This window comes from Drosophila ficusphila, unplaced genomic scaffold, assembly GCF_018152265.1.
Source record: "Drosophila ficusphila isolate 14025-0441.05 unplaced genomic scaffold, ASM1815226v1 contig_220, whole genome shotgun sequence".
NCBI lineage: Eukaryota > Metazoa > Arthropoda > Insecta > Diptera > Drosophilidae > Drosophila > Drosophila ficusphila.
Window position 1 is genome coordinate 1119639 of NW_025064118.1, and position 27184 is coordinate 1146822.

Genomic DNA, 27184 nt, shown 5'->3' on the forward strand with positions numbered 1-27184 from the left:
TCTTGGTTTTTACCCAGAGCTGCCCTTTAGGACTCGCTCCCATAGTGTTACCCTGGCCATAACTTATATTTTTTGATCTTTCCTATGGCAGCTATATGATAGTTATCCGATTTTGAAAAAAAAATGTTTAAATTTAATCCAAAATTCAATAGTAATTAGAAAATGCCATCTGGAAGAAGTCAAGACAATTCGATGAAATACAACGGCATAATAATTTTGTTTCCTTTATTTTTTGACCTCTTGTATGGGAGCTATCCGATATAGTCGGCCGATCCGGCTCGTTCCGACTTGTATACTGCGTGCAATAATAAAAGATATTTAAATGTAGTATTTTATATTTATTTTGCGTGGCCAGCTTAATTAAGATAATTACATTAAGAATACGCATACATTTTTTTCTTTGTCAGTTTAGAAAATAAAGATTAATTATAATTTGGAAATATTATTGGTAAATGTTAGTTTTTTAAACATATTATTATTCCATAAAATTATGAAAATATATACAGATGTTTCATAGTAATTGTAATTCATTTATGGCTTCCTAACATGTATATTATGTTTTGATGGTGCTGCATAGAAAGATTAAGACTATAACATTATATATGTTACTCTTATTGCAAGTTTTTAGGAATACATTTATGTTTGATCAAGTTAACAATAGAAAATGCATAAGCCTTAACTAATCAGTACTATTATTTAACTTTTATTTTAAACAAGCTGCTTTACTTATAATAAACGCATTTTTCGAGCCTATTTCTTAGTATATATGTAATAAATCTTAATACTCAAATAATAAATTTATTTTAAAAATCACTTTTCCCCTGGTTTGTAAGAAACAAAGTAAAACGAAATTTATTTAAAATATTATGTACTCCTGCCTTTTGAAAACGATTTGTGAAAATTGATATGTTAAAAAACTGGATTTTTTACGTGCGTTTTAGTAATTTTTGTTAAATCAAATGTTCATACAAAAAATATTCATAACTAATAATTATTAATGTGAGATTTTGTTTTTAAAAACACTTAAGATTTCATAAGTATTTTTAATACATAATTTTTGAACAAATCCTTTATCAAAATGTTTACTATTCTTGAATAAATATTTTTTGTGTGAAAACGGGGAACAGAATTTATTAGTAAAAAAAAATTTGGCAATCACAAAAAAGTTTTGAAAATGAAATAAAATTAATATTCGAATTATATATCAATTAAATCAGTAAGTAATGGATCGGTTCGACAAAATATACATTATGAACAGTCAAATTTATCTATGGGTTATAAGATAAATGAGCTTGTGAACACAGAAACATTATATAAACTTGAAACTTACATCTTAGCATTAAAATATTGTTTGTTTTATTTAAATTTAAATATTTCATCGTTAGTATTATAAATTGGTATACTGAAATTTCGTATATATATTGAATTTATTCAGCTTTTCGCTTTTATTTTGTTATATATATATATATATCACAAGTTTGAAGATAGTAGAAGGTGGTAATTTAACTACTTTTATTGGCATAAACCGACGACAATCAACACAGCAGCGTTCGATTGATAGTAAGTTAGAAAAACAAAATTATGACATGCAAAGCTAAGTATCAGGGGTAAATTAATCCTAGCAATCAATGCCATTGACAGTCGCACTGCAACTTTTGAGACGAAGCGAAGATACAACTGCCCTTTCACTATCCACACTCGATCCATTTTTAACGCCATTTGGCTCCTCGATGGACCGAAATCGCAGAAAGCCGTGGTCTGCCACCAGCATACTGTCAGAAGCACTTGATGTTGTAAACGAATTCGAAGAGGCAGACGCCACTGAGGCCGACGAAGCAGTGCACAACTCGGAACAGAGCTTGCCATTATTTTGAATATGATATTGGGTTTGTATATTCGAATGTAAAAGCGGATCATTTGATAAATTTTTAGCTGCTGCTGGGCTGGCATGTGCTAAGGACGATTTGCTATTAGTGGAATCGGAATTTGGATTTGAATTTTCGGCTGTTACAAAACTAGCATCATTGTTTATCAAATTTGTACACTCTACATTGTTTCCTGATATTATGTCTTCGTCCTCCTCCTCCTCTTCCTCGGAGTTATGGTCATAAGGTAGCTGTTGTAGTTGATTCTGCCTAATGGGTTTACTTTTAAAAGGATCCGTACCAGTACCACCCTGCATTGATCTAAAGTTCGAACGACGTCCACTACCTCTCTGGTAATAGTGTGCTCTATCTCTTTCGGAAATGCCCAAAGTCTGCGCTCCATTGGCACTAATCCGTTGAGCTCCAATGGAAGCATTTGGAGGATTTGTTATGACACCACTGGTAATACTGCTGAGAGTTCCACTTTTGCGAACACCACTGAAGAATCCTCGCTCACATGAGTTATAGCTGGCATATCGTCCCCCTCCACCATTCGATGAGGAGCAGGAATTGGTTGAGTTCGAACTTCGGCGCTCGGGATTCTTTTTTTCAAAGAAATTACGCTCAAGTGTTGTTCCATTGCCATTCAACACTTTCTCGCGATCAGTTATCTTTATCTTTTGTCGATCTGGATCACCGTTCGATTGAACGTTATTAACTGATTTATCCTTGAACACAGGTCGCTCAAAAATATTAAATTCATACCGCTTCTTTTCCTGCTCCATTGGCTCCGAATAACAACCGTCGTTCTGCAGATGCGAAGATCCCGAACTACTTTGTTCAAAGATTTCCTTCTGTGATTTATCTCCTACTGCACTGCTGTGTAAATTAAAATTTGGATTTTCGTAATGGTCTGGCACTGTATCAGTCGTATAATCCGTGCACATATATGTCTGCTGCTCGTGAAATCGAGATTGATGGGCTTGATAGTGTTGCTTGAATTTCTGTGTACCTTGACACCCATAGTCTGTTGCGTTTTGGCTATTAAGACCACTGCCAATCGAACCAGTCTCATATGGCCTTTGGTACATTGGCTCCTGCAGTTGATATTCACAAATGCGACCGTTTGAAGATAGAGCGCCAGTGGGTCCTATAGAATTTAGGGCATAGCTGTCGTCATATATCAGCTTTCCCGTCCGCATAGTGTATGTATGAAGATTGGTATTGGCGTTGCAAATAGCTGGATAGTCGGTCTCAAACTGCTCCTGACTAGAGCTCGATGTGCATGGCAGAAAGAAATTGGACACATTTGAGTTGTGGCCTGCAGTACCGCCGTTACCCAAATTTTTCTCCCTGATTGGATTGTTGGTTGAGCTGCCATCCTGGCAGTATGTAGCTCGAACCGCAGAGCCAACCATTCGAACGTCACCATTTACAGCGGTCAAGGAATCGTGCCCAATGCTGGTCTTGAGCCCAGTTACCCAAGATATTAACGTTATTATGGCTATTTCTATAAGGCGCAATGAGAACTGATATCCCCATTGTAGCCAGTCAACATCGACTATATTAGTTTGACGGGACGGCGAAATGCATATGGCTCCAAATATTTGGAGCGCAGCCAATAGGACAAACAGAAGAGCTGTGGCAATCGTTATATGTATGGCGTACGAAAGGTTCTGATAGCCATGAATATAATTTTGAGATTTACTGCGAAGAATGCGCTTTAAAATTCTGTACATGTAGAGATATAGAAGCCCCAAGCTGAGGCATATAAAAATATAAATTATCTGACATATCAGAGTCAACACTCTGGGGGTGGTGGTACAATGGCAGACGGAGATGTGGTGGCAGTCAATTGGGCTTGATTATAAAGCTGCTGCCGACGAATATACTGTTGCTGCTGCTGTTGTTGAAAATACAAATGATGATTTTTCAATGTATACGATTCAACATAGTGCAGGGTAATGCAAAGCCCAACGTGTACTCCGCAACCCACGACCACGGTCAGTGGTCTTATTAGGGCCGAATATCGATTGTTCTTGTGGTTCAAAGACTTAAGAAACAGAAACAATATAAGTACTGAAAAAGCCACTGTTAAGAATGTAGATGGCAGGTTGAGCAAGAGTTCTGATGTGAATATATTAAAAGAACCATGGACGTTGTATGCATCAAAGCAAAGGAAAAATATTCTCATTATACAGATCACAATCAGTATAAAATGGATACAGACAAAATATGACTGGGCAAACAAATGAGTAAGCTTGTTATAGGTAAGCAGCTTGTAAAGTGAGTAAACCGATAAAATTGTAAAGAGTACCACGGACAAGTAAATATGGATATTCCAGGCCCAAGTCCAAGTCGTGTGTGCAGATGCAGCTGCTGCTGAGGCCGCAACTGCATCGCGATCGCCAATGCTTGGACCCAACCCATTGGCAGAGTCTGCTGCCTTTTCGGCATGTCGATCGAGGCTCGCGTTTGTGGTGGCCGAGACATCACCAATGGCAGCAGCTGCCGATGGCGTTGTTCCTGTTGTCTGATTTGTATTCTCATAGTAGTCCAATTGTCCGGGCTGGTATTTGCTCTGATTAATGTTCGCACTAGCCGTGAATGATCCACCAGTATTTGTGATCTCCTCATTTGTTATGGACTTGTCGATCAATACAATGGGGGAAGATGGTGGTTGCCGCATGGTTACAAGGGGTCGCTGGGTTACTTGCTTTAACAGCACAGCTGGTATGTCGCTATTCTTTCCATTCGAGCCCAAAATGCGCCTTATATTGGGTAGAACTTCCTGTCGTTTGATGGATTCAGTGACACCCGGTTCTTGAGACCCTAGGCCCCCCTTTCCGTTGGATGTCTTTTCGTTTATAAAGTCTTCACTGCTGGCACGTGCTGGTGTATTAAGAGCTTTCTTACGATCCCTTACCGACAAATCGGAGACGGTTTCATGGGCAATAGTGCCGTCATGAGGGTGCTTTGCATCGTAGCCAGAACTAGAGTAATTTATTTCCGCCTGCGGACTCACAATTGCATCGTTACTATTGCTTCCCAGATCTGGCGGTCGAATGGGGATCCGGTCCTGACTAGGCATTAAACTAGGTGGTGGGATTGGACGCCTGTTCATTGCAATTATACCTTCATTATTGGTCCCCCTCAAGGTGGGCTTGTCTGCAAATGGGTTTTGATATTCCGGCGGCAGCGGCGGTGTGAAAAAGGCTCGTGATGGCGGCGAATATGATGGAATATCCCCGGGATACATTGGTATAGTGGGTGGTTGCCCTCCGTTAAACTTTTTTAATAGGTTGGGCACTGCGAATAGTGTGTCTTAAAAAAGGAAACATTTAAAAAAACCCACATGTTTTTTTACTTACCGGATGGGTTCGGCGTCGAATACTGCACTGTGTTTCTCTGACGATCTCTATCGTGCGAATGGTGACGATTTGGATTTGGATAAGTAGGATTGTTGTTACTTTTAAGTATGTCAGCGTTCGGAGCGGAAGTTGGCAACGCATGGTCTCTCTCTAAGTCTAGTTCATAGTTTTTCTGACGACCACTGATACTTTGTTGTTGATGTATTTGCGTATACCTGGTAATATATCAATTAAGAGCAACTGTATTGACATGCTAATGATATTATTCATAGAAGAGAACATTTTACATAAGAAGAAAATAATTGCGAACCGATTAATTATTAATTATCGGGGTCATCAAAAGAGTCAATCTGTCTGTCTCAACACTGGTGGAGATATCAATAACTGTAAAATCTAGTATTTTAGTAAACCGTTACTTTTTAAACCACTGAATTAGAACCGATTACTTGAATGATGATATTTTTTCCAAATCTGTCACTCAGTTTTAAGCCTTCTTATACCTTACCAAAATACTTGTTTCTACTGAAGGAACATACCTATATTGTAAGTCGGATCGGAAAAAATTTAATAAAAATATAACGAAAATACAAGAAATCTACCACAGTGTTGTTATTTCAACGAATTTTAAAGAGTGCAAAGACCTTATTAGGAGGTTTTCACTTATTGCCATTCTGTTGTGATTTTTGGGAATTTTTATTAAAAAACTACTTTATCAATTACTTCAAAATTTTCAGAATATATTTATACATGTTTTAAGAATATGCAGTGCATAATACCTCATAGGGATTACTTTGAAGGGGACAAAATAGATATTCATAAAAAAATAAATAATTTTTGAAAAAGACAAAATTCGCGATACTTTTTGAACACAGCTCGTATAGAAACAGATCGACTCATCATCTGTTTGTGCGCTTAAACGTCGCGATCTCGAAAACTTTAAAAACTGAAATATTAATATTGACCACGAAGATTTAGCAAAAAGTGTCAGAAATAAACTTACAACTTCAAAAAACAACCTACATATAATAAATCAGAGTCGAAGCTTGCAAACCTTTGTATTTGAAACTTAACGAACGACTAGACTCTGCGAAAATGTTAAAAATTTAAATGGGTTCGGTCGGCTATTAAGTTTAAAGATCGAAAAACCCATGTAGAAATAAAGGAAATAAATTGAGAAAGTCGTTGTTATTTATCACTTGACCATGATTTTTTGAGTGACAAGCTTTTAAGCTAGAGCTTTGAATTATGAAAAAAATTTCATAAAAATCGGAGAGCTATATTATATAGCTGCCATGGAAAGATCCAAAAATCTATATAGAATTGATGGAAATAAATTGATCGTTGTTTTTCATCAAACAAACATGATTTACGAATTTTTCGAATTTCATCAAAATCGGACTACTATATCATATAGCATTGTTTTATTTCGTTAAAATCAATTAAAAACCACATTTTTATGTTTATTTGTGGGTAAAAAAGAAATTGTTAAGCAATACTAGTATACTTTTTAAAAAAGAAAAAAAAATTAAAACTTAAAAAGTTAAAACAAGAAGTAAGGTTATAATAGTCATCATCACCAAAATCTAAATTGTCAATTTCAGTTCTGTACCATCGAACCAGCTTTGCCAACTTAGCTATTTCCCCGCTAGATCTGGCGGTTTTCAAAAGCGAAATGCGGGATATATTGAGAACTAGTGGCTAGCGGGAATTATAGCTATTTTTAAAGCAAAACTAACGGAATTTTAGCATTTTAAATATGTATTTTTTTTTTTACCTTCTTGAATTTTTATGTTTTACGATGCCCCACTTTGATAACATGCTGTATTTTTTTATCCATTTTTACTAGTTGTATACCATCGTTATCTGGGTATTTCACAATTTCAGCACTGGATACTCAAGCAAACATTTAAATGACATCATATTTGCAATAAATTCATTAAAAAGTAAAATCATTATTGATACATATTTTTTAAAAACGATTTAGAACATTTGGAAGCACGATTGCTCAAGAAAAAGCTCAAAGAACATAATGAAAACATCTCGAACGAGATTGCAGGACAATTTTGAAATATTTCAGCAAATTTATTTGTTTTCCCTCAACAAAATATTTTGTCGAAAGAAGGCATTTTGCAGAATATTGAAGAGATTATGTTCCAATATAAAAACGTCCATCCTTTAAAATGGTCCAGTTTACTGATTACCAAAAGTTTATCGGTCGCAGTGTCTAACTACATGGATGTAGCAGGAAATATAATATAGCACTTAAATCGGACAATGCTAACTATGTTAAAATCGTCGTCAGAAATCAATAAAGAAACCGGTATGTCATTACCAAACAACCTAATATTTAACCAAAAAAAAAAAAAAATATAATAAAATATTTGAAGAAGCTTACCTTTGCGTTGTCAGAAATGGAGTGGCAACAGTCGTTAGACTTGAGGAATAATTAGTATCTGGGATGCTTCGCTTCGTTGTAGAGGTGGTACCATATGCTACTTTTATTAAAACGGCTGCCACACTGCGCTCAATGTTATTTAATTTTTCCAAATAATCCTTCTGTACTATCATAGAGGTACCGGAAATCATTTTACTTCCCGTGTTGTTGCCAAAGTTACTATTTTCATTCGACTTCTCTTGCGAAATGGTTATATTATCTCTTGAACTTAATTCATCCATTAATATCGTCTGCGCCAAACAAAGTTGGTGAACAGAAATCAAGAACAAAAATAAGAAGACCGTATCATGACGTTGACGTAAAACCATTATTCGACGTAAGAGGGAGACAAAGATGCGACCAAAGTAACTCAGCTTTAACCGTTTGACCTTCGTTGTACATTCAACAACACCAGTGTTCCGGGAAGCATTTTGCGGGAATAAATCGGTTTTAAATACTGATGTGATTTTGTGGTTTGTGGATTTACAACATAATTTCATAACTTTTTTCTCAACCTCATTTTTATTATCAATTTGTTTTCCTAAAAGAAAAAAAACATTTTGTTAAAAATCAATATATTGTTTTACCACTTACCCATTTCCAAAGGTTTCCACTTCTTAATTTTTGTTTGGAAGCTATGGGTTTTACACATGATATTGAACTTCCTTTTATGAGGCCGACCAAATACAGGGACTATTTACTAGATTAATAAATCTAGAGAGGCTCGTTTTTACGGGGCATTTTTTGTAAACCTGTAAATGAAATATAACAGTTATAACAGGTTAAAATAAAAGACCTTGAGAATTCGTGTTCTGATAAAAAGGGCCTAAACGATGGAAAATATATGTTTTGAACTGACAGATGCATTTTTGTTAAGGCCTCTCAAAGGGCAAAAATGTTTACTCTTTAATCGTTCATAGAAAAGATCGAAAAATGTAAATAGAAATAACGGAAATAAAATTATAACATCGTTGTTTTTCATCAGACAAGCATGATTTTTGGAATATAGAGTTTTCTAACGACTCTTGAATTACATATTAAATTTCATCAAAATTGGCCAACTATATCATTTAGCTGCCATATGAACAATAGTCGAAAACATGGAAAATGAATAGAAAAATCGTCATATTTCGACATATCTGATGACTGCAAGGGTATATAAGCTTCGGGTTGACGAAGCTAGCTTCCTATCTTGTTTTCAATGATACCTTTTATAAACTCTAACTCGCCGACACCTGCAGCGGACTTGCAGCCCCACACTATGATGCCTCCAACACCATGCTTTACTGACATAGCAAGGTTTTCTTTTAGGAGTTTTGTATAAGGTTTTTTTTTTCAAACAGTTGGAAAATATTATCAGAAATGATTACATTAGTCCAAAAATCAATTCTGATTGTTGGCCTCAGAAATAAGCGGTTTCCTTTTTGAGACCCGATACATGACCCAATACAGTTAGCTTAAGCCTTAATGCAACTACCGTTATGGGAAGAACCGTTATGGGAAGAAGTTTTCTCAAAATCTTTTCTCTCTTTTTTCTCTCACTTAAGTTCAATAATTTTTGGTCGTTCCTGGTCGCGTAATACCTTGTGTCGACCTGTGCGCAGATCACTTTTCAAGGATAAGGCGCTCTTAAAACGCTGCCCATATCCATAATTTCTCCGATCTCAGCATAAGAGTTTCCAAGATTTTGGAAATTCCAAATAATTTTCCGGTCCGATTCTGAAGAGTTCTTATGTTTACCCCTTATTTTATAAAAAAAAAAAGGTTAAAAAGTCAATATTATGCTTTTAGATGAAAAAATGAGTGACCGTTTTTGCAATAATACGCCACCAGATGACTGCAATAATCGGCACATCACATGCAAATACGGGCACTCAGATCCGAATTTGTACTACAAATCGCATTAATAACAAAAAAAAACGGTGCAAAATTTTCACTCTCCGCCAACGGATTTCGAAGTTTTAGAAAAAAACACATCGTTTCTATATTTTACTTTATTTTTTAAGCTATATTTACCGTGCACCGCACTTGTAAACAATTACCGGAAGATTCGGCACTTGTTTTCGTTATTTTAATTTTAAAAATTAACTGTAAGATGTAATTTATTGAAAAAAAACTTGGTTGTGTTTAAAATAATAAATTATATTATGTAAATAAATTTTGTCTTATATAAATATGTCCATGTTAAGAGGAGAAACTCAAAGTTGAACAAGCCAATAATTATGTTAGTCACTGTACATACATTTCAACTAATAGAATAAAGCCTTTAATCTATTAGCAACAGGTATAAAAACCTATTTCACAAAACAACTTTAGCAAAGGAAATTTAAGCACGTATCCCTATAGAACATTTTTTAAATAGGACATTAACAAATTTTTATAAAATATTTTGTTTCGAACCTTTCAAACCCTTGTGGTGGGAAACTTAACTCAGAAGTTTCCAACGCAATGTAAAAAAAGAAAATAAAGAAGAAATGAATATACACTGGTCGGCATATATGTTTTGACTATAATAAAAGTGAAATATACTCGAAACTTGAACTTGCTTCTTTTAACTTATGGTGTCAATGGAAAAGTAATTTAAATACCGTTTGAATACCATACTTTTCTTAAAAAGTAAAAAATTTCATAAACATCGGACAACTATATCATATAGCCGCCATAGGAAAGATCGAAAAATCTATATAGAATTAACGGAAATAAAATGATAACATCGTTATTTCTAATCAGAAAAACTGCAAAAAGAAATTTTCAAAAATAATTTTTCTTTTATTTTTTATAATTTTTTGAAAATGTTTAGAAATACGCATTTAAGCCATATTTTTCTCTTTTCCATACAAATTTTTTCCGACATTGTCACCTTCGAAAAATAATAAAAAAATAAAAGAAAAATTATTTTTGAAAAATTCTCTTTGCAGTTACTATCATTTTTGTTTAAAGAAACTTTTTGCATCCAAAAATTTTAGTTTTCAAGACGAGGGAAAAAGTTTAAAAAGTAAATTTTTTTTTGTAAACTGCCCTTTTTAATAAATATCAAATGAGTTAAAAAAAAGTATGGTATCATTCAAACGGCATTTAAATTACCTTTCCATTGATACCAAAAGTTAAAAGAAGCAAGTTCAAGTTTCGAGTATATTTCACTTTTATTTTGTCAAAATATATATGCCGACCAGTGTATTATCTTGATCAGCATCACTATCTTAACCGATCTACCCATGTACGTCTGTCTGTTTCTATGTTTTAAAGCTATTTCGATGAAACTTTATATTTTATTTCATATAAATCGGTCAACTATGTTATATAGCTGCCAAAAAAAAAAAAACAATCGGAGAAATTATAAAAAATGAACAAAAAATATATGTATTTAGCTCCGATATTGTTAAACCTTTATCATTTTGCTCAACATTTAGCAATTTGTTGCGAGAATATATATTCAAAAGTTATTTTTATAAAGATCGGACTAAGGAAGGACCAAAGAACAGTAAAATTGATCGCTGGCATTGTAAAAATCGATCACACAATGGGAAATAATAACGGTAATCTTGTTACCAAATAATTAGTATAAAAGCTTAGAATCCCCAACGATTCCTTTCTTGTTTACCAAAAAACAGCTAAAAGATGACAAAAAGTTTTTTTTGGGAATGGTAACGTCCGACTACATCATAAAAAAGAATAGTTCAATTTAAAGAAAGAGAAGATTAAACCTTTTTTAAATCCTACAAAAATTAATAATCACAAACTTTTTAGGACAATTAACACTACATACATTACACAACTATTATTCTTTAGACAATATGCACAAAAAACTTGTCTCTTTATAAGATTGTTGTATTGTGAATAAAAGTTTAAAAACCAAAGAATTGTTTTTAAACAATTAAATTTGCTCATCAAAATATTATAGTTTAGGCCCAACAATATACATATGTATGTACACACTTATGTAGCTTATATTTAAACCTTTACCAATTTTCATGTTGTTTTCCAAAATTATTTATGCTGCCAGATTCCCGTCCATTACGTTAAAACACACACACATTTACAGACCAAGTCAGGTCATAGGGTTTTTACTTCAGGATTGAATAGAAAAAGTAGATGTACATATGCATTCAGATGTGTACACTCAAGTTATTCATAGCCCAGTTAGATGGCTGGTATCCACAGCAGATTATAAAACACAATCAATATGAAAGTCCTTCATGATATTTTATTTCATTTAGAAAACAATCATTCTGTATCAATCACAAATAATATAAGTTTATTATGACGTCTGGCCTTTTCACTTAATGCAACACACATCTACAAAATGGCGGATACAAAACCGATCAATAATCGGTAACCCCGATATATAAGCTAGCATCATGAGCTGAAACGTTACTAATGAAATTAAATTTCTTACAGCACGCTCTCACTAATACACATTTGTCAACCAATAAAATTTGTGGTTTTATTTTTTATTCCATACCATGAACTTTTTAGGAGTCTATTTGCAATTAACTACAAAATTAATTGTTTTCAATTAATTTTAAAGCACAGTAAACACCCAAAAGTTCAACATTTTTAAAAAACCATGGGTTGCATTGAACTTAAAGAGATTTAATTTTTCGGCGTTTTGACGGAGTGACGTCGGAAAAAAGTGCAACAACATTAATTGTCACTTATATAGTATTTTATTTAATTTAAAAAATTTGGTTTTGTATTTTTAAAGTTAAAAAATAACAAAGGGTATGCATAGTGGCTGGATCAGCTGTTTAAATTTGGACGTGTTTGGAAGAACTCTGGCAATTGATCAGCTCCGCACGGAGTTCTTGATCCAGGAATGAATTGTCCGTCAGCGCTTAAGAAATACAACGAGCCCACTGGCGAGTGTTGATCTTGCGGCTGAAAACGATTGGAATGTACAGTGACCGCGGTTTCACGGCAGAGTGTATGCCAAATTCTGTTCATCCCGTCTAGAAAGAAATCATTACATTGACTGCATTCAAAAATAGTCAATAAACAAGAAGTAGGGTTGTGATGATATGTAAAAAATATCGTATCAGTGATATATCGTTTTCCATAAATCTATCGAATTGATAAAAATATTTATCATACAAAAATATCGATATATCAAGTATTTTTGATATTTATTACATTTACATATTTATTTTTATTAATCAACCAAATTTTACCAAAAAATTCTTTTTTTTTTTACGATTTTCGCTGCACATTTGCTTAATGCTTTATTTTAAATACATACATTTATATATTATCCTGATTTTACTTTGCCTTTTTCCTACAACAATTAATTTATTGAAAATTAAAAACGAAATCACTAACATGAAATTAGCGGAAAAAATCTCGATAGCAAATCAAATCAATTACACGGAAATCGTGTACAAACACAAAAATTCGCGGAAATATACACAAATCCACAGAAAAATAAATTTTGGATTTAACTTTGGCAGTTTGCAACCTAATCTAGCCACTTAACCTATGACAGCTGTGCTGAAATATATTTATTTAAATTATTCAAAAAAATAAATAAAAAATTAAATTCTGTCACTCCATCCATCTCTGCAATTATTATAGGATTCATTTATCTTTGGATTTTCGATCGTACTGGTTATAAGCCCATAGCGACTTATCCTAGCGGTGGGGTTGCTATCTGGCGCCATCTAGGAGTGACGAAAGTTCTATTGTTGTGCCCAGTGACGAGGGGGTGTGCGGGTCCGGGGAGCCGAATTTTGTTACTATTGTTAAGTGAACAATAGAACAATTCCGGATCGGAGGTCAGCCCATTTACATTGTTAAATAGCCTTATTAATAACAAGTCAAGAATTAATTGTATGTTAACGTATAGATTATTTTTTAACGATTTGTTTTATATCACCATTAAAAATAATTTATTTATTTATCCAAAAAATATTAATAAAATTTATTTATAACAATGGTGTAATAAGACAATAAAAAACAACAAAAATATTTAATTTCATATTACATCTTATAAACTAAAAATACAGATTCATTAAAGTGGGAGGCCAAATTTATATTGACTTAACATAATTTGTTAGAAAATTAATGTGAATTGCCAAAAATGTTAATAATGAAATAGAACGCTCCTTTGGCATCTATTACCTTTTGTAATCGTGCAGGAACAGATTTTACTAAATTTTGAAGCGTTTCAAGGGAAATTTCCTTTCATAGTCCTTCGACTTCATCAATTGTCTCCTCTCGAGTTCCTGTTAAGTTTGGACTCTTCTTACGTTTTATGTAAGCCCACACATTCTCTATAATGTTAAGATCGGACTTTGGGGTGGCGAATCTATGGTAAAGATTCTACTTCCAAGTCCCTCAAATATGTTGTAATTTTTTTGCTTTATGTCAATGGAGCATTATCCTGTTGCAGGGTAAAGTCTTGTCCAATAAGTCTGTCGCCGGCAAGCAATGCTTGGACATTCAGAGTACGCAAAGAGTGTTCTTGATTCATCGTCCCATTGATGGGGACCAAGTCACAGAACCCGAAAAGGTTACCTCGACCCAACTGGATCTATTGTACCCCCTATCTGAGCTTAGAGCTCACCCATCAAGCCGGCTCCTCCGATAAAGTTAAGGAGATTTGTTGGGTCGATGCTTCCAGAGGTCCCAAGTGTAAGGAACCTGGACCCGAGGGTTCTGCTCCTCAGGCTACTTAGTGCTGGGCAGTCTGATATTATGTGTAGGGAGCTTTCATCCTCGCTATCACAGAATCTGCATGTTTTTCTGTTTGTAATCCCTATATTAAATAGGTGTCTCCTTAGTTTGCAATGTCCGGTTAGCAAACCGGTAACTACCCTAAGTTAACTCTTCCCTAGCAGTATAAGTTTCTTAAACCTCTTCATGTCATAATTGACGATGAGGGTTTTGGCTTGTCTTTGGCCTGTGGTGTTATCCCAGTAGGCTTGCCTCATATGTACCTCTTCTGTTCTTAGGTAATCTTTGACTGTGTGTCTGCCTATGCCACTCGGGTCCTATAAGGGGTCGTTCCGCCCCTAGTTTTGCTAGCCTGTCGGCTAGTTCATTCCCGGATGTCTTTATGTCCTGGAATCCATCTTAAGGACAGCCTGTTGTTGCTGCCCAGATGGTTCAACTTTGTTCTTACTTCTCGAACCAGCTTCGGGGTGATTATATTACTACAGAGTGCAGTAATAGCCGCTCGACTCTCCGAGAGGATCGGAATGTCCTTGTTTGTGTACCCGCGCTTCATATTGAGCTCTGCACACCGTCCTATGGCGCATACTTCAGCTTGAAATATGCTGGTGTATTGGCCTAAAGATTGATGGTACTTGATTCGTGGTCCTATTACTCCAAGGCCAGTGCCTTGGTGTGTTACAGACCCGTCCGTATACCACGCTATAGTGTGACTAGCCATGAAGTGTACTTCCTTCATGGTGGTCCATTCTTTCTTGTTGCTCAGATGAGCAGAGAAATTCTTTTCGAAGATGAATTCTACTGTCATTTCGTCCCTGGGGTGGGAACTCAGGGGAAGTTCGACTAGTAGTTTTGCCGCATCCCTAGAGCTGAGGATGCGGTCACTGCCATTACCACAAGAAGAGATTCTTAGTAGGGTGGCTTTCCGCTGTAACTCTACTACGCAGTGGAGCGGATTGAGTTCCATGAGAACTTCCAGTGCCGCAGTGGGGCAGGTTCTCATTGCTCCTGTCATACATTTCTGTGCGGTAATGAGCCTAGCTCTTTTACCCCAGGCTACTGAACCATATGTGAGTATTGGCCTCACAATTATAAGGTATAGCCATCTGATGATTTGGGGTGAGGTCCCCCAAGATTTCCCTGCAATTTTTCGACAGGTGAAGAGCGCCCTGAGGCACTTGTCCACTGTCTTTACCATGTGGCTTGCAAACGTTAGCTTCCTGTCGAAGGTAACTCCGAGGTACTTCACTTCCCGGCTTATTGCTACGGGAGTACCTAGTAGTATGATTTGTCTCATTTTTTATAGTTTGTACTTCATTGTAAAAGGAACAATGAGTGTCTTTGCGGGGTTGAGGTTAAGCCCAACTTCCCTGCACCAGTCAAGAGTTATCTTGAGTACGAGTTGGACAATATCGCAAAGCGTTTCTTCAAATTTCCCTCTGGCTACTATTACTATGTCATAGGCATAGCCCTGGCATTGTATCCCTCTATCGGCGAGTTTCCTTAGTAGTTCATCTATTAGTAGGCTCCACAGTAAAGGAGACAAGACTCCACCTTGCGGACATCCTCTGCTTGTGGCAACGGTCATGGTGCTATTGCCAATGGTCGCCATTGCCTGCCTGGAGCTTAACAAGGCTCCAATCCACCTTTTAAAAAAAAAAAAAATTTTTTTACATTTTTTTTTATTTTTTTCTAAGAAAGCAATATGTTGAGAACATTGTTGAGCTAATAAGCTTTTTTATTAGCTGTTGAATTAAAAAGACGAAAACTTAGAGTTCGATTTCTGCAAAGGCAGCGAATTTATTTAGCAGAAGCGATTAACAAAAATGGTCCGCGAGATCGAAAGGAAGAGTTAGAATTGAATTAAGACGCGGATCAGCCGATTACTGACCCAAAGTATAAACCAACAAGTAACGAGAGAGAGCGAATAGAAAGATAAAGTGAGAGAGAGCGCGATGGTAATTATGCAGATAAGCTAAGAGCTAGCATTAAGAGAATCTAAATATCTGCTGCGGCTGGATGACCCGACAAACATTGTGCAAACATTTTTAGTCAGAGTCAAACTAACGGAGTTACAGCGTTTTAAACGACCGAATTTGGACGTATTTTAACGTATAAAAATACTTTGAATCGATATTCCCGAAAAAGTTATTTTGAAAGTCGGTGAACATCAGAACTTAAAATCTACTGAACCGATCCTTTTCAAATTTTTAACGCACACATAAACACACAGGTAATCAAGAAGAGTTTTTTTTAATTCTTAGTTTTTATACCCTTGCAGAGCAAAGGGTATTATAATTTTGGCCAGAAGTTTGCAACGCAGTGAAGGAGACACCTCAGACCCTATAAAGTATATATATTCTTGATCAGCATCACGATCTGAGTCGAAATCCGTCTGTACGTCTGTCCGTCTGTCTGTCTGTCCGTCTGTCCGTCTGTCCGTCTGTCCGTCTGTCCTCCTGTCCGTTTCTGCCTAAACTAGTCTCTCAGTTTTAAAGCTATCTTGCTGAAACTTTCCCAAAAGATGTGTAGTTATTGCACGCAGTATATAAGTCGGAACGAGCCGGATCGGCCGACTATATCGGATAGCTCCCATACAAGAGGTCAAAAAAATAAAGGATAAAAAATTATTACGCCGTTGTTTTTGATCAGATCGACTTGAGTTCTTCAAGATGGCGTTTTCTAACGGTTATTAAATTTCGGATTAAATTTTATCAAAATCGAATAACCCTATCATATAGCTGCCATAGGAAAGATCAAAAAAAATATATAGAAATAATGGCAAAATAATCATAACGTTGTTGTTTTTTATTCCACGAGCATGATTTTTACAACATCGACTTTATGAACTACCCTTGAACCGAGAAAAAAATTTCATAAAAATCGGACAACTATATCATATAGCTGCCATATGAACAACAGTCAAAAATATGGAAAATTAATAGAAAAGTCGTCATAGCTTCGATGTTGTTAGCCTTTATGTATTTTGTTCGATATGTTTGATGACTGCAAGGGTATATAAGCTTCGGCTTGCCGAAGCTAGCTTCCTTTCTTGTTTTTTACTATTTTTAAAAAATAAATTGATAGCGATTTTTTGAACTAAAATCGCACTTTTCACTTCCAAGAGCTATAATCATATAGCAGCCATAGGATAGATAAAAAAAAATATATATAAATAATGGAAAAAAAATATAACGTCGTTGTTTTTAATCCCACGAGCATGATTTTCAAAATAAAGATTTTTTTAATAACCCTTTGAATTGAGAAAAAAATTTCATTAAAATCTGACAACGTTGTTATATAGCTGCCATAGGAAAGATCGAAAAATCTATATAGAAATTATGGAAACAAAATTATAACATCGTCGTTTTTCATCAGAATGGTTTTGGAATATAGAGTTTTTTTGAAATACTCTTGAAATACGAATTAAACATAAGTCGAAAATTTGGAAAATTTATTTATAATTATGTATATTATAACTATACCTATATAATTTAATCGTCATAACTCCCCCCAGTTCATTTATTTTGGGACAAAATACTTACGATAGATTGATATTTCGAATTGATTGTTCATTCATTATCAGATGAAAGATTATTTATAGATTCTTTCATTTAAAGATCAAAGCTATTTTGGTTTTATTGAATAAACACATTTTTTTTTTAATCCATTAAATGTATTGATTAGATGGCAAAAACTGACTTTCTCATGTAAAAATATCGTACTACCTTAACAAATTGATTCTGTTATATGTATTTGCAGAAAATCCCTGATATAATATAATTCAATATAATATAATTTTAATTAAAAAGGGCAAATATCAAGCTACACTGAAAAATCATATGATCTTCAATCACTTGAGGTTCGAAGTTGTTGGGGGAAATTTCTAATTGAAAAAATTTAATTTTAATTTAACTCAAACCATGAAACAATTTATGAAAGTTTGAATTTATCAATTATTCAAAATTAAACTTTTCACGCCGTTTTTTTTTTTTATCATAACGACTTGATTTCACCCAGATGGTTTTTTTTTTAACTACTATCGAGTTTCAAATTGAATTTCATAAAAATCGGACAACTATATTATATCGCTGCCATAGGAAAGATCGAAAAATCTATATAGAAATAACGGAAATAAAATGATGGCTTAAAGTTTTCTAATGACTCTTGAATTTCGTATTGAATTTCTTAAAAATAGTCAAAGATTCGATGTTGGCCAGTCTTTATGAATTTTGTTCGATATATTTGATGTCTACAAGGGTATATAGCTTTCTTTCTTGTTTTCGATCTTTCCTATCAAACATAACAAAGCTGATATTCCAAACAACATCCTTGTGTAATAAAAAACAATGACGTTATAATTTTTATTTCATTATTTTATATAGATTTTTCGATCTTTGTCATGTCGGCTATATAATAGAGTCATCCGATTTTCAAAAAATTTAATTTGAAATCGAAGAGTCCAATGAAACGTAACTACTTTATGGAGTCCCAATGTGTCTCTCTCACTGGGTTGCAAACTTCTGAATGAAATTAATTAATTAATTAAGCAATTAATTAAGCAATTAATTAATTAATTAATTAATTAATTAATTAATTAATTAATTCACTCTGCAAGGGTATAAAAAAAACATGAATATTCTTTTACATAAAAAGTTTTAAAAAAAGTTGTCATCACAGTTCTCACGTAATTGATAAATTTAAGTTATATGAAGGGTTATTTAAAACGACTTTAATTTAATATTCATTAGATAAAAATAGATTAACTTAAAAAATACTTTGCTTATAGCGAAAAACTTAGTTAACATTTACAATACAGGGGTGTACTGAAGGGAAAATAGTACAAGTGGTTGAAGAAAAGTGGTGGTTATAGTAAAAACACACTAGTCTGAGTGTGTTCACCTGAAAGATAATGAGTGTGTACTAAAATAGGGTTGTTGCTGTGACCTTACTGGAAATCGAGCCATTTGTGGACATTATTTGGTCGGCAATAGTCGGCTCAAAGGAAACTAAAGCAGGTATGACTACTATATATGCTTTTCGACCACCCGAGCACCATTTCCATTTCGACCCTATAAGCCCGAGAGAACTATGTAGCTGTACCTCCTACAAATATTTTCTTGGGTTTATAGGAAAATTGGGGTTGCTTATAGACCAGTTATACAGGTGCAACGGCCGAGGGCACTTCAACTTAGTCAGTATTAAACTAACTTAAATAACAGTCCCAACTAAATTTAATGTGTATGGTCGCTTAACCGCTTATCATTGATTATCAGGTAAGTATTTTTAAGGAAGGAATAAAATACATTTTTTTTAGCTTTGAATTTAGTATTTAATAAAGTTGGACATATAATGACTCATCAACAAAAATCCCCTAGCTCTAAAATTTTAAATTACGCTCAACTGAATTTGTTCTGTGGAAAAATATTTATAGTTTAGTATAATTTTTTTTAGGACTTGATCGTATTAATTTAGCCCATGGCGAAAGCTTTGCACAATTGTTTTTCCGTAATTCTTTGTAAAATTTGTTACGAATATATTTGATAACGAACTGCGTATATAAAATGCTTAACTGATTTTTGCTTTGATATATTTACAGAATTTAATGTAAAATATACTTGATCTACGACTATCAATATCCGAAATTACGTCGTTTACGGGTACACACTTGTTATAAAAAAAAATCAAAAAAATCAATCAGTCACTGCTTTAGCAATATTTTCAGTCGAGGGTATAAAACATCGGTTTTCATTTTAGGTTTTTTTTTCATGTAAACATTTTTTATTAATTTTCTTGTGAAAATAAAAGGTTTTGTAACTTCAGTCGGAAGTTTAGATACACACTTAACAAAATGATCAGCGGCACCATCTTAATAAATCTGTCCCTTTCTACGAACCCAAGCCTCTCAGTTTTTAAGCTATCTTGCAGATAGTATATATGTCGGATAATCAGAGAAATCAGAAAAATAATGGAAAAATATTTTACATCTTTGTTTTTTAGTTTATAGCATGATTTTGTGGATATGCTGTTGTGAGAGACTCTTGAAAACCATGTAACTCTCATAGGAAATTGAAAAAATGTAATTTAAAAAAGTGTACGTTTTTAAAAACCTCTTGAAATACAAATCGAGTGCATCAACAAGTCAATCTATATTTTCCGAGATCGCGATTTGCCGGAGAAAATTGAACTTTGTTAAATAAGTACTATATTGTACACCATTTTGCTAATTCTGTGTTTATCGGGTCTAAAAATCTTGTTAATATAGATTTCTGATGAGTCCAATTGTTTCATAGACTGAAGTTCTAACTGAAGTATGTATGTATAAGCTCTGGCCCACCAAAGTTTGCTTTCTAAATAAAATAAAAATATTATATTAGGCAATAAAGCCACATTTTTTAATACATTGAATTTCGCAAAAAAGGATGCTTCACCAAAAAGGGTCTTACTCTTCAAAAGTTTACAAGATTCAAAGCTGGTAAGGGCTCAAAGTTAAAAAAATGCGGCTACTAAAACTAATTAAGTTTTTTTTTAATGAAGTTTAAGCTTAATGAAGTTCTCCAAACTAGTAGCTGAGCTCGTTTTTGATCAAAATGAAATAATATTTAATTCATTTATACTGAAAAGCCGTTATGAAAGCTTTAATTTTTTTTTTATTATAGATTATGACAGAAAACCTGACCTCATTGATTAAGAGCAGTGCTTTAATAATGATAAATAAAGAGGTGAAGCCTTCCCAACAAAGTGGAGATGACTCCGATGAAGAGCGTGAGCTAACCAACCTCAACTGGCTGTTGCGGAGTCAGAATTTAACTTGGCCCAGAAGCACTGATTTGAACGCCGATGAAAACTTGATTACAAGCTCAGCAGAAAAAACGAATCTGAGAAGAATTGTAAGTTCGAAACAACCTTGCAATAGAGGTGAAAAGACAGTTCAAAGGTCACAAATATTTTTGGAGTCCAAAGTACATAGGGCAACACCAAACCGGCCAACTCCATCCGAACGCTTTGATATATTTGTCAACAAGGTTAAAAGGTAAACAAATTTTTAGTTATTTTTTATTATTCTTGCGTATTATAATGATGCAGTTATTTATTTATTTATTTTTTTTAATTATGGTATTTAATTATCGAACCTTCTCTTGATGAGACTAACGACAAGTATTCAATTCTTAGCCTAATACATATAATTAATTAATTAAAATTAAGTAAGACGGCCCTAGCTATTGTTACTGGGTGGGGAGATCTCTTCGCCGGAGTCGTGTGTGGCTAGTGTTCCACGTTAAAGACCGCGCCAGCCTGTTTGGATGAGCATATAACTTGATCTTAACTTTGCTTTTACTCTGTCGATTTCCTCTTTAACAGATTCCACGTTAAGTCCTTGTGAGTACTTTTGATTGGGCTCTCTGGATCACTTCTAGATTACTAACGCATGCGTTCCCCCATAGCTCGGAGCCATACTTCCAAATTGGTTTGAGAAGTACATTGTACAGAAGTACCAGTGTAGGCTTCTTGCTTTTAATTTCAGCTGTGTTCTCTTGGCTTCGATGTGCCTTCTCCAGGTAAGCCGTCTATCAAGGTGGACTCCAAAATACGTTACTTCCGTTGTTTCTGGAATATGGATGTTGTTCAGAGATGGTGGGGGGCAAGTTTGTCTATTACGGGTAAAAGTAACGTGTTTGTACTTTTGCTCGTTAACCTTTATGCGCCAATCTGCTAGCCATTTCTCCAAAAGCCCGAGATGAGCTGATAGATTTTGAGTTGCTCTCATGGGGCACTTAGATCGACTTAGAATGGCAGTATCATCAGCAAATGTTGAAGTTATTGTAAGGCCGGTTGTCGGAAGGTCTGCTGTATAGATTATGTACAGCGTTGGTCCAAGCACGCTTCCTTGAGGTACTCCAGCTTCGATTGGATGGTAATCGGAGAGGAAATCTTTCAAATGTATTTCGTATCTCTGAGGTTATTCGGTTTACTTGTTCAATGGTTTTGAGTTTCTCGCGGAAACCGAATTGGTGGCTTGGGATGGCATTGTGGGACTGCAGGTGTTCTATTATACGATTCAAGAGAAGCTTTTCAAATATCTTTGATAGGCACGGCAGAAGACTGATTGGCCTATATGATGAAGGCTGGGACTTCTCCTTTCCAGCTTTATGGATCATAGTGATGACAGACTTTTTCCATTGTTGTGGATAATAGCTCCATTTCATCATGCTGTTGAATATCGTGGTGAGAAGATTTACTGCACAGCTCGGCAATTCCATAATCATTTTAGGGGAGATTAGATCGTGTCCTGGCGCTTTCTTTTTTTCCTGAGCCTCGATCACTCTTGTCACTTCTCTTGATTCGAATGTGATAGGCAGGGTAGCCTCTGGAGTGATGTTTGTTGGGAGCACAAAGCTGTTTGTTGATGGAAGCGGTTTGAAGACGTTGTCCAGATGCGCAGCAAATACATTCGCCCTCTATTCGTTGCTGCGAGCCCACTCTCCTGTTTGTGTGTGTAATGGCGATTCGCTTTCGATTGGTGGATATCGTCTACTGTTAGAGGAGAGATTCTGCTAATGGAATAATTGAGATCGATTATTTTTATCTTCTAGGGCTGTGCGTAGCAGATAGTTGCCTGTTTTAAGCCACTCCTTCGAGGCAGGCGATCTGTGGGCTTGCCACTTCCTCCGAAGCCGATATAGTAGGTGTTGAGTGTTGAGCAGCTAGTGACATAAAAGACACTAGTGCTGCAACTGAGCTGTCAATCTCTTCTTTTTGGTGCATGTTTGGGAAACCATCAATATGGGTACTTACATACTTTCTGTATTTAAGCCAATCTGTTTTACTGGAAGTTAGAAGATGTGCTCGTTTAGAAAGCTATGGATGGTCGTAGAGAAGAATTAAAATGGGCGAGTGATCCGATGAAAGATCTGATAAGTGTTCCACATGAACATGACCTCTAGGCACTCTTCTTGTGACGGCAAAATCCATCAGGTCAGGCTTCTTGTTAGGATCTGTTGGCCAATATGTAGGCTTACCTGGGCAGATAAGTCAAGCTTGTTTCTTGGTGTTATTAAAGCGTTGTACAGCTGTCTTTCTTTCGGGGTCGGGGGACGGGCATTGGGCACTCCACGGCTGTTTTTGTGATGCGCCGCTTGGGCATAATAAGGCGGGAGAGAGCGAGCGTGCTCTCTCCGTACTCACTTTTAGTGTTGCAGTTGTTGTCGGTTCCAACTCTTCCGCTCTTAGAGAGCGAGCGTGCTCTCTCCGTACTCACTTTTAGTGTTGCAGTTGTTGTCGGTTCCAACTCTTCCGCTCTTAGAGAGCGAGCGTGCTCTCTCCGTACTCACTTTTAGTGTTGCATTTGTTGTCGGTTCCAACTCTTCCGCTCTTAGAGAGCGAGCGTGCTCTCTCCGTACTCACTTTTAGTGTTTCAGTTGTTGTCGGTGCTAACTCGTCCGCTCTTATGGAGAAGTAAGCGTTGTTTCTAATTGACGAGAGCCGACGTTCGTCTTGTTGTTGTTGCCGAGCCTTGCTCATTATCGCTCTTCGTTACAGAGCTGGTGCTCTTAAACGCTGGCTTTGTTTATGATCAGCTGTATTATTGTTTGTTTTCGTAATTTGAACACAACTTGAAATAATTCCATAGGCAACACGAGTACATGTACCCATGCGTTACCTCAGCGTCTTTTCGCGAAATGGAATTCGGCTATTTACGATGTATTTTTAATTACACGGCGGAGCGATATAAAAAAACCTCTGTTCTGATTTTTTGTTTTTTTTTTCAGGGATTTGACAGAGTATGAAAAAATGGCAACTAAGTATGAATCAGATGACTCGGAAAAACCTCCTTTTAACTATTCTCATATAATTGGAATGGCAATGCTCAAAAATGGACGCGTAACATTGCAACAAATATGTGCATGGATAGAAGATAAGTTTGCTTTCTTTAGAGGACGCAAAAAGTGGAATGTAAGTAATTATTAATTAATTATTAATTAAGCTAATTAATTTGAATTTTTTTCCAGAACTCCATAAGGCATAACTTATCATTGCACCATTGCTTTCGCAATCGAAAAAGAGAGGAGAAGGGGAAAGGCGGTTACTGGGAGCTCGGTGTTGACCCAAAAAAGTGCGACAAAAAGCGCATTCGTAACAGAAAATTAGGTCACTCAAAACTAAATAGGTCTTCTAAGTGCCATAGTAACACTGATCAGCTTTCACATAAACAGCCTTACTTATCAAGGTTTGGCAAGGTGGATAAACAAAGTATGATTGCAGAAAATTCTTTAAAAAATTCGTCTACGTGCACTAAAATTGAAAACGGCGAGTCACAAAACAAAAGAACTGACCATGAGAAAAGTAAAGTGCATTTTGAAAAGTTAACACCGCGTATCGAGGAAGAAAATGTAATAAAAAAGGTTGAGTGTGACCAAGTTAAAAAAAGCCCTGCAGAATATATTTCTGCAGCTCAAAGCCTCAATTGCTTTATCTCACACAATGTCGACAGTAACAACACGGTAAGACCATTATATATATTTTATTTTATTTATATATATTTTATAGTTTTAACACAATAAAACTGACACTTTATCAAAAGTTATCTAAAAAGGGCCCAGATCGAACGACTATATCCAATAGCTCCCCTAGGAGAGACCAAAAAAATAACGGGAAAAAAATTATTATTACAAAATAACTTTTTGATGACTGTATCATATAAAGGAAAGATCGAAATATCTACATATATAATACAGTAGAATCCGCTTATAGCGACCTTCAAGGGACCGACGATTTTTCGTCGTTATACCCGGAAGACGCACTAAGCAGAAGGATTTAAGTGTATAAGTCTCTCTGGGGACCAATCAAGCCATTGAGTTTTCGTCGCAATACCTGGACGGACACTATAAGCGGAGTCGTTATAACCGGATTCTACTGTATAACGAAAAGGAAGCTTGCTTTGGCTCGCCGAAGCAGTCATCACAAATGTCGAGCAAAGTGCATAAAGACATCGATAACATCGATGTAATGACGAATTTGTGATGATAGCTTTGTGATATAGATGCCCGATTTTCATAATATGTATTTATATCTATCTACATCTTATTTTATATCCAACAAATCTTAGCTTTTTCCTATGGCAGGCATATGAGACAGTTTTACATGATTCAAGGCAGGTTAAGATACTTGACACTTAAAAAAAAACACGCCGTTATCATTTATTTTCCAGTAATCCTATCGAAATTTTTCGATATAGTTGTCCTATTTTTCTTCAATTTTTTTTTAAGATTTAAAGCGAGTTAAAACTTAGTACTAAAAAAATCATGGCCATGTTATTAAAAACAAAGACGTTATCATTTTATTTCCATTAATTCTATATAGATTTTTCGTTTTCTACTACGGCATCTATATGTTATTTCAATTACATTTAATTCAAAACGCATTTTGAATCACAAAAAATCTGAGTAAATGATTGGGTATGATTGAAAAAATGTGATATGTATCGTTGTTTTTTATCATGATTTTTTTGATTTACAGTTTTCAAACGACTCTTGAATTTTAAACTAAATCTCATAAAAATCGGATGATCCTATTATATAGCTGTCATAGGAAAAATAAAAATATTGAAAATTAATTTAAAAAATCGACATATCCCCTATGCATTTCCCTACACATTTGTGATGACTGCAAGAGTATATAAGTTTATTGTTTTGACAAGACTAAACTTAACCAACTAATTAATTAGTTGATTATATAAAATCCTATAATGAGCTACGCTAGCTTGCTCACTTATTTCCAAAATAAAAATAGTATTACTACAGCTTTTGATAGATCAAATGTGGCCAGGACTGAGTTATTATTGTAACTTTATCAGATGATTAATGACGTAATATGTATACAAAATGTTTTTATTTAATTACAGCAGATTTCTGGAGACGATTTCTCTATATTTAATGTAAATTCCGATCTGACACCAGTGCTTGCATCAACTTCAACCGCAGTAGAAGACCAAATTATAACCACTCCCATCCATCCATGCAATATAATAATTAATTATGATTGCACCAACTTCCGACCACTACTGGACAGCATTGATGAACAGTATCAATACCTTCAGAACGACGCCGAATATAGTCGAAACGATGACACATTAGATAACATTCTTGATGTTTGTATTTCTCGCTATTAAAAATTAAAAGTTGTTTAAGCTTTAATACTGATCTTCCCTTTTTTGTACTTTACAACAAAGCTTCATTTCTTGTTGTTATACTTATGCCATTCGTGTAGAAAAAAAAAAAAAAAAAAAAAAATAGGGAATCTGCGTAGAGTGTAACAATTTGTTCTTACACTTTCGAAACCAACGATCTTGCTCTAACATACTCATCTGTCTCGGGAGTCCTTTTTAATTTAAGCTCAGCAACAATTTTCTGAATTTTCTTATCCTGCCGTTGTATAGAAAATAACCAATCAGATTCGTGAGTCTTTCAAATTTTAAGGCATGCTGTGTCCATTTGTCGAGTATCCTCGAATGGAGCTCGACTTAGTGCGTGACAGCTGCTAGTGCCTCTAATTCGTAACTGTGGTAGTTCTTCTCCGGTTTAGAAGTAGCTCGACTATAGAAGCGATTGGTTTCAGCTGATCCTTTACACGTTATAGCAGTTCTTTGCCTTGCAGAGCAAAGGTGCTGTAGACCTGATCTGCCAAGTCCGATGATCGCTGCTTCAATAAGCTGGTACCGCTCTCCAATGGCTGACATCCTGAAACAGTATTCCTTGACCGTCTCCTTATGTCGTCTGGTTGCATTTGCCATCTTGAAATGCACTTCAGCTTCATCTGGGCTTGCTTCGAACTCTTTCTATATACTTTCT

At 35.1% G+C, this 27184-nt stretch overlaps 2 protein-coding genes across 5 annotated transcripts; one reads left to right on the forward strand and one right to left on the reverse strand.

The window, feature by feature from the left end:
* Window positions 1-323: 323 nt before the first annotated feature.
* Window positions 324-11974, reverse strand: LOC108098404. The gene is given in 6 exon segments (XM_017201286.2): window positions 324-3675; window positions 3678-5174; window positions 5237-5451; window positions 7632-8211; window positions 8265-8422; window positions 11634-11974. Coding segments are annotated over 5 exon segments (4407 nt in total). The 5' UTR covers window positions 8323-8422; window positions 11634-11974; the 3' UTR covers window positions 324-1618.
* Window positions 11975-19316: 7342 nt separating this feature from the next.
* On the forward strand, window positions 19317-26507 carry LOC108098393 (forkhead box protein J1-B). Of its 4 annotated transcripts, none has more exons than XM_017201262.1 (5): window positions 19317-19354; window positions 20996-21369; window positions 24107-24290; window positions 24347-24838; window positions 26239-26507. In XM_017201262.1, the coding sequence occupies exons 2-5, from the start codon at window positions 20999-21001 to the stop codon at window positions 26503-26505; spliced, it is 1314 nt and encodes a 437-aa protein (XP_017056751.1). In that variant the 5' UTR covers window positions 19317-19354; window positions 20996-20998; the 3' UTR covers window positions 26506-26507. The 4 variants fall into 4 exon arrangements, with proteins under 4 accessions (XP_017056751.1, XP_017056750.1, XP_017056752.1 ...); XM_017201261.1 differs by lacking the exon at window positions 19317-19354 and adding an exon at window positions 19517-19612; XM_017201263.1 differs by lacking the exon at window positions 19317-19354 and adding an exon at window positions 19517-19612 and having other exon boundaries at window positions 26242-26507.
* The last annotated feature ends 677 nt before the right edge of the window (window positions 26508-27184 follow it).